Source organism: Pempheris klunzingeri, chromosome 10 (genome assembly GCF_042242105.1).
Source record: "Pempheris klunzingeri isolate RE-2024b chromosome 10, fPemKlu1.hap1, whole genome shotgun sequence".
Lineage (NCBI taxonomy): Eukaryota > Metazoa > Chordata > Actinopteri > Acropomatiformes > Pempheridae > Pempheris > Pempheris klunzingeri.
This window is the reverse complement of record NC_092021.1, coordinates 24439551-24453695: the sequence shown is the minus strand read 5'-3', so window position 1 is coordinate 24453695 and position 14145 is coordinate 24439551. Positions and strand designations below refer to the sequence as shown.

General features: G+C 40.7%; 1 protein-coding gene across 2 annotated transcripts; it reads right to left on the bottom strand.

Annotated features, from left to right (window-relative positions):
• Positions 1-6223: 6223 nt before the first annotated feature.
• On the bottom strand, positions 6224-13901 carry sec22a (SEC22 homolog A, vesicle trafficking protein). 2 transcript variants are annotated; one of them, XM_070837831.1, is made up of 7 exons: positions 13806-13901; positions 12113-12323; positions 9911-10074; positions 8910-9089; positions 7535-7653; positions 6829-6894; positions 6224-6470 (listed from the first exon to the last, which is right to left on the bottom strand). In XM_070837831.1, the coding sequence occupies exons 2-7, from the start codon at positions 12292-12294 to the stop codon at positions 6270-6272; spliced, it is 912 nt and encodes a 303-aa protein (XP_070693932.1). In that variant the 5' UTR covers positions 12295-12323; positions 13806-13901; the 3' UTR covers positions 6224-6269. The 2 variants fall into 2 exon arrangements, with proteins under 2 accessions (XP_070693932.1, XP_070693933.1); XM_070837832.1 differs by lacking the exon at positions 13806-13901 and adding an exon at positions 13008-13040.
• Positions 13902-14145: the final 244 nt, after the last annotated feature.

Here is a 14145-nt window from a genome sequence, read left to right as displayed (position 1 = left end):
TTCTAATCTTCGACATTTTGTATTTTGATTTCAGAACACCAAACCCTATCAGATATTTTAAGATTCTATATTTTGTACATTAGTATATTAGAGAGCTATCTATAAACACCGATGTGTATTCAGATGTTCACACTGTATCACTCACGTTGGGATTTCAGAGGTCCCCCCCCCACCCCCCCCCGGTGTGGCCTGGTCTCAGCGTAGCATCACGGCTGATGGACCGTTTAGTCTCAGCAGACCGACGCCTCAGAGTGCCCATTTTTCTTGCTCTTTTCGCCCAATTGAGCATTTCAATCTGCAGGAAGTCAACCGTTTGCTGATTAGATGGCATTTCCGATGATCTCCCTGTGCTCGTGCGTTTGAATCTCACGTTGAGAAGAAAGTGTCAAACCGAGTGAGTGTGCTCTTTGAATGACAGACTAGAGGACGGGAATGCATTAGTCTTTTTGCACTCTCTGTCTTTCAGCCGTCCAGCCCTCCCCGCGTCGCTCCACGAACCCAAACTCAATTAGATGGTACGACCCAATGAATGTCCAATGATCTCCGATGAGGCCTTTAATATGAACTCTGTACTGACGGCGGTGACGATGCTCGTCCGGTGGACAGGGACAGACAAGCTCACGTGGAAATGTGCTCCTTTATCTGCTGTTTGTTTTTTTCTAATGAGAGCAGTATTACAGCATTACTCAGCATGCCATCAGACAGACTGTCTTTAACCTGACAGTTTCTATGAATTTAGGAATTTCTTAGTGATATTATTACCAAACATTACAGCTGGTTCTGTTTGTCTTGGCTGAGTCACAGAGGACAGGAAACATTTGGACAGAGTGTCAAGTTTTTAGGAGAATTGTGAGGAATGTGGCAGATTATTCTATATTCTTTTGTTATCAACAAATCTTTTAATCCACTAAAATCAACACCGTGTTTGTCCATGTCTCACTACTTTCTGACTCTGCTGCTGCACACACTCCTCCCTCAGCCCCCTGCGTTAACATTTAAAGAGTGTTTTTTTGCAAACATTACTCAAACAGGAGCAAAAAGAGCATTTATTGGTCTGTTTAGTACAAATTTACACATTTGGTGCGCCATGCTGGTGAGTATTTACTGGGCCAGGATGTTGAATGTGGGATTGAGTCAAAAGGAACTGCAGCTGTATGAAGCCTCGTCTGTGCCTCCAGAATAATTAAAGACTTTTACAGTGTTTAAATAGAATCTTATAATATTTGTCAGAAATGAAGCGCAGTAATTAAAAATATGGTGGAAATGATGCCTAAAAATGCGGTTGGTAAATAATGAAAGAATATTTAAACATGAAAAAGCCAAAAGAGCTACTGCTGGCGCTCTGATTGGCCAGCTTCAGTGTGTTGGCAGGAGTCTGACCAATCAGAGCTCCTGCTGCTGCTCTATGGGCTGGACTTCTTTTTTTTTTTTTTAAGTTGCACCCCACTTAACTTTATTGATTAAGGTTTAAGGATTTAAATCAGAATTAGGGACAAGAAATTACCAAATTTAATTTTTTTTTTTTTTTAGCTCTAAGTTTAATATTGCAAAATTTGAACATAAGTGTAATTAAACAAATGATAATAGCTTTTAAAAAGTAATCAATGTATTATTTGATTTTATTTAGACACGGTAAAAGCTATAATAATGATTCCAGCGGCTCTACAACAGCGTCCATGCTCATGGTAACGATAGATCACTGCAGCAGTGTGGCTCATTGATGCATCATTGGTACAGAGGAAGATGAATCAGGGTGATACTTGTTAGCGGGAAGAATTCACTGATGACTCTGGTCTTTTCATGGGCTATATGAAAACGTATATATTAGAACCAGCCTTATCCTTCAAACGATGGTTTTGCTTTTGGTTTCCTGTTTAAAAATGTTTGCTTTGAGCCTGTGGAATGAAAATAAGCTTGCACTGTGTCTTCTGACGGTTTCTGTTTTGTTAACGTACTGTTCTGCTGCAGCCATTTCCCCTCACACACCACTGCTAAAACTTTAAGTGTCGTCCCATTTCACCCGGTTCAGTGCCATTCTGCACCCATGTGTGCCCCTTTTTCTGCTGTGTATTGTGCAGGAAAGTGCCATTAGAAAACACAAAAGGGTTGGAGAGGAAGCAAAGAGCAGAGAAGTGGGGTGCAGCTATGAGGCTATGAGTGGATAAGGTTCAAAGAGTAGGAGAATCTCACCTCCTGTTCTTTTCTACTGCCAGGGATCCTCATGATGACTCTGATAAGTTGACAAGGTGAGGCAGCGTCTGTGACAAAAGCAGCTTCAGAGACAAAACCATGGGTTGTTTTTGTTGTCATGCCAAACACTATGCTCTTTTTTTTTTTTTTCTACAGTCAAATAAACTCGCAGGTACTACATGATCTTATCTGGATTATTGTTGTCAGCTCACTAATGGATTCAGATGAATGTCTGATTACTTCGTTACTCACATAGTACCAAAACTATACCTCCTGCTTGTGGCTGAAAATATAATTTGTTAAATTTGTTAAAGCTCAAATGTCTACATACTTTATGGCCATGAATTGCCAAATGGAAACTATCCTCCTCTGAAGCCTCTTCTGCCTCCGTTCCCTCAGCATGAGGTGGCATTTTGTGCACATTTGGGATTCTTTTCATGTGTTCACGTAGGCGGCCAACAGATGGCAGCAGCACTACATCACTCTGTTTAAACATGGGGCCCTTTGTCTTCCTTTCACTATGATTACTGTTCGTTTATGATGGAAGCAAAATACTAATCTTCTGATTAGCACCCTGAGTGTTACTTCATCCATTACAGCTTTAATATCTTTATTTATCTAGAAGTCAAATCACTGCCCATTACATCAAATAAGAATGGATTAGGTTCTCAATAATTCGTTAGATTTGTTTGAAGGAGCTGGACTCATTTAAATTCTTTCATATAATAGAACTGAGTATTTCCAAACTAAATTTAAGGCTTTCCGGAGTGGTTGGTGGAATAATAAGCTACTGTACTGCAAGCAGTAACCACAATATTGTTTTCTCTAGAGAACTCAAGCACATGTTGGAGCAAACTACATCCTCAGAGCTTCACACTTAATGATTCTGACCTTTTTGAACAGCCAACCTGTGAACCCCCCCGACTGCATGAGCTTTGCCACAAAAACATTATCACCACTGACATTCACTTGAACCATTTTGACTTCAAGTAGCTGGCAATTTACACCTGCAGCACCCATTTGCCATTAAAATCCACACAACTGCTGCTCAGGAAAACACTCCAGCCCCGCTCCATTTATCTGCATCTGAAGGAAAACGCTGTTTGTTATAATGAGGCACGAACAAATAACATCAATTATAATCATCATATTCATAATACCTCTTGTGCCATTACTTGTGGGGGGAAAAAGTGCGGCATGAAAAGTGCTTCAGCTGCTTATGAATCATGAGACAATCTGTTGCTTGTTGTTGCTCCAAAGAGGGAAAAAAAACGAGCGGGGCAGAGGGGGGATTAAACAAAACTCAGCAGTTTTACTACATTAAGCAGCTGAAACTCCAGCGCTCATTTACCATATGCCGGATGCTGAAGCCTCCAGGGTTAGATAAATGTTTTCTTTAAATTATAAACGACTTGAACTTTCTGACCCTTTTCCAGGGTTTGATATTCCTCTTATTACTTTATACTGTGAATCTCCTTATGTTGTTTTTTTTTTTTCCAATTACAGCAACATGCATCAGATCACATCAAATGCCTCATTAAGCTCTAGCAGTGCCGCCATAAATTATAAATTCAATTCAAATCATTGTAATGGTAATGTCTCAGATTTATTTTTACTGCACCGTGTTCCATAGCTGAGCTCAGACACAACAAGTCCTTCTAAACAACAGCTGATAAGGGGACTGCGTCTCCATGTGCCACAGAACATTTCTGCTCTCAGAGATGCGTTAAACTCGCTGCTGTCCAAGTTGTAAAGACCTGCAAATGACCACATTCATTTTCCACACTTGCATAAACCAGTATAAAAATTTCAGACTTCAACTGTTGCTATTTTACACAACATACGCAACACTATGAATTTACTGTAACTGTTGTGGAAGAGAAGAACGTGAACACAATCTGAGCCAGCGAGGCTCAGTTCAGATCCAATAAAGTCCGAGCCATATTGTGAAAAGCGCTGTTAGGTCATGTAGGTGTGGTACCGCGGTTGGAAAGCAAGAGAACATTCAGAGAGCGCGATGATGAATCATACGAGGCTGAAGTGTTGCGGCGGTCCCCCGACAGATCTGTAGTGCAGATGCCAGATGGACGTGGAGTGGAGCTGCGTGCCTTTACTCCTTTTCATTTTCACTTTCAACTTCTTCCAGTGTGAGAGAGAATATTTAAAAACAAGATGTTATGACAATCTTGGCACAACTGTTGAGCTTCTCATGAGCAGCAAACAATAAAAGCCATGACCCTTTCTCCATTTGTTTGCTATTATTTGCTGGGGTGGTGCAGGAAGCTGGGAAATCTTCCCATAATTCCCTGAACAAATCTCACACTGCCTAATGACGATGGATGTGGCATCTCCTGACTGTAATTATGTTAAATGTGAACACTGTGCTAATATCCATTACAAAGGCAGAGTTTGAGTGACTCTGTTTTTGTCTTCATAAGTGACAGACGCGAGCCGTGTCTGAACCGAGGGGCTCCGTGGAAGGAAAAGCACGCCGCAAGCTGCTCAGATGATACGGGCCGCCTCTGGCCTCAGCAACGCGGCTACGCATCTTTGCTGCTGCCAACACAGACCTGTTTATCAGCACAGTCACTTGACACTGGCATATGCTTGAGGCTGTGTGGGAGAGGAAGTGGGCTATGAATGCTAACAGACAGACAGTTTGTCTACTGAATCATGGGATACTTTGTGACATTAGGCGTCAGTCGGCCTACGAGAAAATACACGGAGCGATCGTAAAACAAATTAAAGCAATAAAATCTCTATAAATCTTCACCGACCACGTCACTGAACAATCAGTCAGTAAATAAATAGTAAAATCGACTGTCTACAAAATGATAAATATCTTGAAAGGCAGGCATGAGTTTTGACTCTGGAACACAAAATACGTCAAAAACTGAAATGAGGGCAACACACACAAGGCAGCATTGCATAGTTTTAAACCCAGACCTAAACCAGAGTCCTGCACTGGGTCGTGTTCATGAGCAAAAAGTGCATGCAACAGGCTAAAAGTAAAAATCTGGGTGACATTTAAGGGAGAGAGGGAATTGAAGAAATGTAAATTAATATCCAGTCATGTGCTTCTATTAATCTTCGCTAAAGTAATTTAAATCAGTTATAACAGTTTACAATTACGCTGAACAGGATTTTTTCCTCTAATAGTTAATTGATATGTGTAATTTTAGTCCTAAAATCCGTTTATAGCCTTCAGCCAAACCTACATGGGTTGTTGCCTGAGCTCAGAGCGATAACGGGGCTGGGTACTGAACATTAATAATCTTTTGGTACAATAACAAATATCGAAATAATATCGAAAGCTGTCATCAGATACTTGGTCTTCTTCTTAAGGGAAACATACACTGCAGTTAATAAGCATCTAGTATGGAAGCCCGAGCGCCAGTGACTCATCTATTTTCCAGATTTGATGGGCACCACATTCACACCACATTGTGTGAGGTATGGGTCATGTATGCTACATTTGAGTCTTGGTTACTTACACTTTGATCAGATATTTCCTAGTTTTTCAATCATAATTGGTAATTTTGGAAAGCCTTGTACTGGACGCTAGTGTATTTAAACAATACATTCCTAGTATAAACCAGAGTGCTTTACGGGGGGGGGTGAGTATACAGCGTATGTGTGGGGTTACGTGTCATACATAACGGGTCGTGTTGTGATACCCTGCGAGTGCAGAGTGAGTGTGTGATTGCAGAAGTAGCAATATGCAGGACTCTGATCTAAACTATGGCTGCACTGAAAGCAATTAAAAAGTACATATGTTAATCAGACAGTGGTGGGATAAACATCTCCCAAAGTCAATCCAATAAGTTCCATAAATGTTTGGGGCTGCGGCTCAGTTTCCTCCAAGTCCCCACTGATATCTGTCACGGTCCGCTGGGACGGAGCCAACAGGACTGCTGTGGTGCTGCAAGATTTTTGGTTTCTCTTTCTGAACTGGGAGGATTGTTTTTTTTGTTTCCACTTCGACCCCCAGACCGGCCAATGCCGTCTCGGCAGCGATCTAGGTCATGTCCAAGACATCTGCCTGAAGGTCTGTTTGTCCGTTGCGTTTAGAGTTTTTGTCAGACGTTGTAGTCCGGCGCTTTTCCCAGCGGTTGTCTCAGTTTGATCTGCAGCGTCATGAAGGCCCCCACCGCCACATGGAAGAGGATCTGCCACATGTTTCTCAGTTCATAAAGATACATGTTGGACAGACAGATGAGTGCAAAGGCCAGGAAGGACTTACTGTTCCTCCAGACAGAGAAGTAGGCAAACAGGTAGCACTGGAAGGAGAATGGCAGAGAATAATCTGAATGCTGCACACTTTGTGCAACTGACATTGACGAGCGACATGTTTTCATCATTAATGTCCTTCATGGGACAATAAGTCTGCTCTGTAAGTAAGAAGTTCCGTCTGATAACTTGTTCTACACGTCAGTCTACCAATTTGTGGTGCTCCATTTAGTATCAGGAGCTGCACAAAAGGAGCTGATGAAAATGTTACAGAAGGAAGTGGGGTGAAAGGCACTGAACTTCTGCTAATGTTAGTCTAGCAGACAAGCTGCTGAGCTGTAAAGTGCAGAGCTGTTAGTCAGCCAGTCAGTCAGTGATGGGCTGCTCTTACCGCAGACTATAACTTACCTGATAAAGACAGGCTGCTGTGCCGAGGAAGAAGGCAATCACATAATTAAAGTCTTCATCGTCATTCTGCAGAAAGGAAGAAAAAGGTTGGGTTTTTTTTTCAGCATTACTGATCCATGTCTAGACAAAGTGTCATGAAACCAATATGACAGGAAAATTCTCAGGTTCCTGTATTCCATTTATTCTTGTCTAGTAGACATTTACAGTTTCAAAGCAGAGAGTGGACGGCAGACAGCAGACAGGCACTTCTTGGCACCGACGTTGAATGAATTCAACACAGTATTGCGAGAGGAAAGCTCAGGTTAACGACATCAGATTTTGGTAGTTGCTTAAACATGTTGTGATGAGTCACAATTAGTAAAGTTATCTTAAAAAAAAAAACACAGTGCAAACTGAAAGGGATGAAAACTGATGATGTCAACATTTAGCAAGGAAGTGGCTCTATAATCTGTTATCAATGTTTTCAACAGAGGGTTTGGTAATCTTACAAAAAAAAACCTAACCTGGAAGTTTTTTTTGTCTCATCATTCAACTGATTGTGTTTCTTGCCCTGTCTGACTTCTTTTTAGCACCACATCCCAAGATCTCAGGAATTAACCTCAGTTTGTTAATAAGACTGACGGATCAGACTCACGTCGTATGAAACCGGAATTTCCCTTTAAGAGAAGCTAAATCTGTTTGAATATCATCCCGGTTATGTCCTCACCTGTAGTATGCTCTCTATAGCGTGGACTCCTCGCAGCAGGTTCAGGCCTCCACAGAGAACACTGAGCACACAGGACACGATGCCTGGGAGAGTCACCGGCTCCAACATCTGTGTAGGAGCTGGAAGAGAGAAAAGGACGCGGTAATACAGACTCAGCAAAATCTGCCTTGACAAATTAACTTCTGAAAAGCATTAACAAAAAAAGATCTGCTCTCCAAAAAGAGAGAGTGTATTACAATATACACACACTCATTATAAAACATATACATTATATGAAATGTAAGTATTCATAAAAACTATTTTGTGCAGGATAAATGGATAAATCCTTCAATAGAAAGTATTAGCCACTGTCTTTAAAACATTCCAGCATGGTAAAAGGAGTGACGCGTTAGTATTTTCAGATTTGTATTTGTGTACAACTGGAGACAACATGATTTATGCTCACAGAAGACAGAGGCTGGCAAGGGCAGCCATCAGAGAGTGAACAAAGCGTGCAGAGCCGCCCTGAAGAGCGTGTCAGGGGGGAACACAACAGCTCTAAGTGACCCGAGGTGGCATCGCTTAGCTTTGGGCAGCTGAGGTGTGATGGTGCGTAGTAGGGGGTTGTTTTCTGGAACAACTTGAGTGATTGGGGGGGTCTGAGCAACAGAGAAACAGTGGAGCCGTTTGACTGAGCATATATCTGACAACCAGCCAGACAGTATTCTTAGCGCATTGTTGCTTTTTTGTTTGTTTGAAGCAAATCGGTTTAAAGTGATATTCATCCAGGTTTTATGTTGTCACGCCTCCAGAAGGTTCTAGCTGAAAAAATGTGCCCTCGAGTTTAAAGTAAACGATGCTCAGCTGCAGCGGTGGCTCAGAAAATAACTGAATAATAACTGAAAGTCAAAGAAGATAATGATGAGAAAAATGCTAAATTAGCTGTTAACTATCCCTCAGTAGTAATTATTAAAACGATAAACGATGATTGTTTTGTGCTGAAAGACTTTCGCCAGTTAGAATATTAGGCGATAAAGATTAATTTTAAGTTTTTTTGTTTTTTTTTAAGTAATAATATTCAAGTATTTTTGCTTAAAATGCACATCCCTATACTGTACATCACCTTTAAACCACGTGGAAGAGTCTAGAAAAATGACAGGTGTCATGGTGCATTCAATGTCACTGGTAAAGGATACAGTATTGTGTGGAAATTACCAGTGACCTTTCTTTGTCAATGTGCCACAAAGACCAGTGCAGCCACTGTTAACACTGCCAAGTAATGAGAGTACGATAAGATCAGAACAAAAATAAGTGGGCAGACTCTTACAATAGCAAACCTCTTTCATACTTGCACAAGGTGTGTATGAGCTGTGCGTGTGTGCAGCTCATGTCCTACCTATGCCCTTGTATTTGGAGGGTGTGTGCACTGAGAATCCATTGATAGCCCGCAGGTCCTCAGGGGAGAGCTGGTAGGGCGGTCGCAGCTTGATCTCAGTCTGCATGTCAGCCAGGTTGATCTTGGTGGACAGGGAACGTGGGCTGTTGTAGCGCTGTTTGGTCTTCTGGATGAAGGTGTCTGATCAATGACGGTCAGCACAACAACAAGGTGGTTAATAACAATGGGAGCAAAACAAGGCCTATGAACAGATGATCGGTATGTAAGAGCAGGATTAAAGCAAGGTTTCTGTCTTTCACACACATCAGAGATGATTCACTAATAAGCCGATCAACAGAAAATCACTCAACATATATTTTAATAATAGATTTGTTGTTTAAGTCACTAAACAATCTCTGGGTTTGATGTATTTCTATCATTGCATATCCAACATCTTTGGTATTTAATTGTTGGTTGGACACAATTTGAATATGTCCACTTGACCTTTGAGATGTTGTGATGGACACATTTTACAGACTAAAAAAAATGTACAAAATAATCACAAATTACTACACAGATTCATAAAAAAGGCAATAATCATGCAGCCCTACTCAGGGTACACTGTAATGTTTGGCTAGGATGTTTGCAGGACGTAGCCATTTTCCCCAAACCTGCCTTTTATACAACTGTAGCAGCCACATTTGCCAGAGTACATTTTGTTGTGCCTGAGAAAATGTACCTTGTTCCTTACATATTTTTTTTAAATATACCGGTGAGATTATAAAAATGGTCAAAATAATGGGAAATAAGCGAGAACAAGATTCAATCAAATTAAAACTGCTTCAATATGAGGCTAACTTTGTAGTAGAAATTGGTACGTTTTCTTATATTGCAAAGAATCTTTTCCCCATATTATTGATGAACAAAGACACCCTTGCCTTTTAACTCTCAGCTACTGCCATCATACGTGAGCTGTGAGCTGACAGGAAGTTGAACAGGCTGTAAAACTCCATGAAGCTTACCAAATTCAATAAAAGAGTACGGCCGCACGGCGCTGCTGATTCGTTTGGTGTCGTAGGTGACGATGAACTCCTTCTGTAGCTCGTCCAGGAAGCAGAAGGCCAGCACGTTGGGGTAGTTTGCAGTGCACACCATCAGGTATCCAACACCCAATGAGCTTGTGAAACTAAAACACACACACGAACATCATTGCTTCTCACACACTATTTTCTCTTCACAGAAACCCTGGGAAACTGTAATTCGGGCACTGAGCTAAATGTAGTGCCGTTTACACAATGGCGTATCTGATTTTGCTGGTTGCTGCTCTAAACCAAGTACAAACAATATTTCAGCACATTTGTGTCTAAAATACACACGTTCACAGCTAATTAAACACAATCCCACATTTATATTCATATGCACCTCAGCAGACATTCTATCTTTTGGCCCTGCAGTGTGAACTGTTACACAGAGCACAAATTAAATTCCCCGCATACAAAGACTTTTACATTATCTGAATAGCTCAGAGCACAATTTAGGGTAAAGCCAGTTATCACAACAACATCTAAACTGATGTCAACAAACACTACCGAGTGGTGCGATTATTATCATGAGACTAGACAAAAAAAAACAAGAAACAAAAAGATATCTGAAGAATGAGGGTGAATCTGATATCAGCATTTTACTGCGTAGCTGCTGTGCCTCAGAAATGAAGCAACTGACTATCAGCGGGAAGCAGGAGGGCATTTTACCAGTTGGTTGTGTCAATACTGATGTGAGTATATTAAGAATAGTATGCCTACAGTAATTCATATCGCACCTTTCAAGATCAGACACAGTGTGCTTCACGATAAAACCAAAAAGAATTTAAAATTTAGGAGCCAAATCTTCAAAGTCATGGTCTCCTTCGGTTTTGAGCCTGAAGGGAGGAACAACCACCAAGCTCTCATCAGAAGCCCTCAGACACCCACTGGACATATAGAGCAGTCGTAGCTCACTGATGCAGGCAGGTGCCTGACCATGCAGAGCTCTGAAGTTGATTACAATAATCTGGAATTGGAATCTATAGAGCCACTGTAAAGAAATCAAGATCAGCGACACGACGCCTTTAAGAGGGTCTGTTAAAAAAAGACTATAGCTTCTGCTAGTGTGTCACCAGACATTATATCTGACAAAATATCTGGACAGAATGCACAGTCCCTATAATATTTTACTGATACCATATCAGAAAATATATCAGACACTCCCTGTAGATAGATTACTCTTGGACAAAGTACCCTGGTATAAAGGATGCTGCATAAGTGAGTTACAGCATGAATATTTTACATTTTGTGAATAAAAAGTAGTCCACATCAAGGTCACTTCAAAGTCCTTAATTCCTACTAGATACAATATATTCTTAAACCCTATAAAAGATGTATACCAAGCCAAACACGTGTTCCAAAAACTGTCATCAATTACAGTGATATAAAGAATCTCTTCCTGCTTTAATGACACAAAAATATAACATAGTGTAAATGATACTGGCCTCTAAAGGGCCCAGAATATCACAGAACAGATTAGCTGTGACTTTAAATACTGGCTGCCTCATTCTGACCTTCACTGTCTTCTGACCTTCTCTTCTTCAGAAGCTTCAGGCTCTCATTGATTAAAGAAACTCTTATCAAAGGAGACTCTGGTTGTTGAAAAGTATAGCTGGCTCATTAATGGCTGATTCTGGGTTTCTTTTGAGCTCACGTTCTCTATCTTAATAAGACTAATTAGCTCTTAACAAACAGTATTTGAGAGAGTTTCAAAGCATTTCCCTGAGCACCAGCGGGGCTTTTCTAAACAGTTTGACATCTTAAATGAAGGCCCAGCTGTCAAAACACTCAATTTCAAAAAGCATTTTTCCATCAAAGTTGTGTTAGAGGGGTCAAGAAGAGAGCGGAAACACTGTCAGAGCCAGACTCTTTAATCACCCATGGGTGTCAACGGATAAAGACCCATAAAATTATCAAAATCTCTTAAGTTAAATCTTTAAACTGCATTTGATATCTAGAAATAAAAATGTGCTTAATTCAAAGAAATCAGCATGAAAATCCTGTTCTTATCTAGCATATTCAGTTATCCACATTTAACAGGATATCCTTGGTAGATATAATGGGTTATGGCTGTAATTAGGTAATGTGTGGTTTGAAAGTCTAAACACTGGGAATCCAAAATCAACATCCCACATGGCTTACTTGACATTATACGGCCCAGTCCTAAGCGTGCAGCGGTCCGGGAACTGGCTGAGTTTCTTGGAGAGACCTTTGAGGTGCCTCTTGGTTTCCTGAAGCTCTTTGTCCTGCTCATAGTCGGTGGATGCAGAGAGAGGCAGGCCATCCCCGACCCGAACCACAGAGGCAAACAACACCATTGACATCTTATAGCTCTGGAAATTTCAGTGAAGACCTGCAAACAGTACAGTTGTTCAGTGCAGGGCCCTTAATTCAGTCCATGTTGTGTGTCAAACACTTAAATAAAACACTTAAATGTGACCAAAACTGATCATGGCCTCACTGACAGTTCAAGATCCCGATGAAATCTGGCTGTGAAGTGAGTGATCTTGGTGCATTGTCAGTGCGAGTCAAACCTTCCTGTGCATATTTTTTAAGCCCAAATCACAGTTATGTCAAAATATAAATATAAATCAATCTTTATTTAATTAGCGCCATAAACATTTCCACAAAAAGAGCAGGTCAAGAGCAAAATCTGTAATTAAGAGACTCAACAATTCAAGAACATTAAGGATTCAACAATCCCCACTTCAACAAGCATTCAATGGCAGACAAAAAGTCCCCTTTGACAGGAAGAAACATAAACCAGAACCTGACTCAGAGGTTTGCGGCTCTCTGTTTAGTACAGCTACAAGTTATTAGACACCTGCATACATCCACATTACAAAGGAAAACGTCAAACAGTGCAAAGCATTTAAACAGTGGGTGGAGTATTTACTTTCTCCATTTATTCATACACAGTTAGCCTGATAGCAAACTGAGTCACTGGCTTGAAATGAACATCTAGCTCGAGTATGTTTGAGAAATATCACCAAATATGAGATTTTTAATTAAAGTTAATGCCTTTATTGGCAATAACCTAAACATGCACACATGAGCTCGGGTCTCTGGGACACATTTAACTTTTGATGGCACAATTACAGCCTTTAAGAAGCTCTGCAGCTGTAGGGGGTTCAACAGACCCTGAGGTGGTCGGTGGTCGTGCGGTCGGTAGTTAGAACCATGGACAGCTCCAGCTGATCGAAGGGGCGTTCAGAGGAAGTGCTTAGAGGGAATATTATGTTGTTGTTTTTTCATTTTATTTATGCTTTCATCGCTCTCGTGGCAGAATGTGAAGGCTTTATGAACTTCAAAGAAACCTCAAGGATTCAATATTATTTATACTGTCTGGTTTAATGAACTAAAAAGAACAAGGCTGTTGTTACGACAACGGTTTGACAGAGGAGAGACCTTTGTGCTAACTAGCTAGCTAGCTAGTTAAATAGGATGTATATTAGCTATCTAGCTAGTTAGCACAGATGTTAAATCTGTTGACGTAAAACGTGACAGCTTGCCGTCTTAGCCACTCGTTTCATATCTTTTAATGTTTTTCCTGTATTCCAGGAGGTCAGTTTTCATTGTAGAAAAACTATCCAACTAGCTACACACACAGATTTCATGGCTACACCAGAAAAGGTAAGGTAACGGTAGCTACCGTTAGCCGCTAATGCTAACTACATTAGCTTCTTCCCAGCACTTCCTAGCGATTAACGTTAGCAGGCTAAGGAGCTAGCAGCTAGCTACTGTGCATGCCCACAACTCGGGGCAAAGTTGTGAGCAAACCTGAACAAAACACGCATTTTTGACAATCAGAGGTAATCAGTTGGGAGTGTAATACCTGATAAACGGCTGTTGCATCATGTGGACATCTGTGATATGTTAAGAAACTCTGCAGAGGCAGAGCTAGCAAGTCGGCGGTGATGATTCTTCAGGTTTACGTGGCTTTTTCGCTGTGCATTGTGGGTAAGTAACCTCTCATCAGCATCACAGAAAAAAACACCCAAACATGAATATTTAAAGAATTAAAATGAATCATATGTTTTAGTGGTTCCCAACAAAACTTAAAAAAGAAAATCAAATAAAAAAGTTTCAATACATCCCTGTCACTGCTTCTGCTGCATAAATGAGTGTTTGTGTAATGTGTAATGTTTTTGTTCCCAATAATAGAAAGTTTTATT

Excerpts from the sequence above, each read along its gene's own strand:
- sec22a (XM_070837831.1), bottom strand. The coding sequence starts at position 12,294 with ATGTCAATGGTGTTGTTTGCCTCTGTGGTTCGGGTCGGGGATGGCCTG. Across the intron at positions 7,654-8,909 it reads CTCCAAATACAAGGGCATAG|CTCCTACACAGATGTTGGAG; the intron begins GTAGGACATGAG and ends TCTCTCTTCCAG. Across the intron at positions 6,471-6,828 it reads CAGCAGCCTGTCTTTATCAG|TGCTACCTGTTTGCCTACTT; the intron begins GTAAGTTATAGT and ends TTCTCCTTCCAG.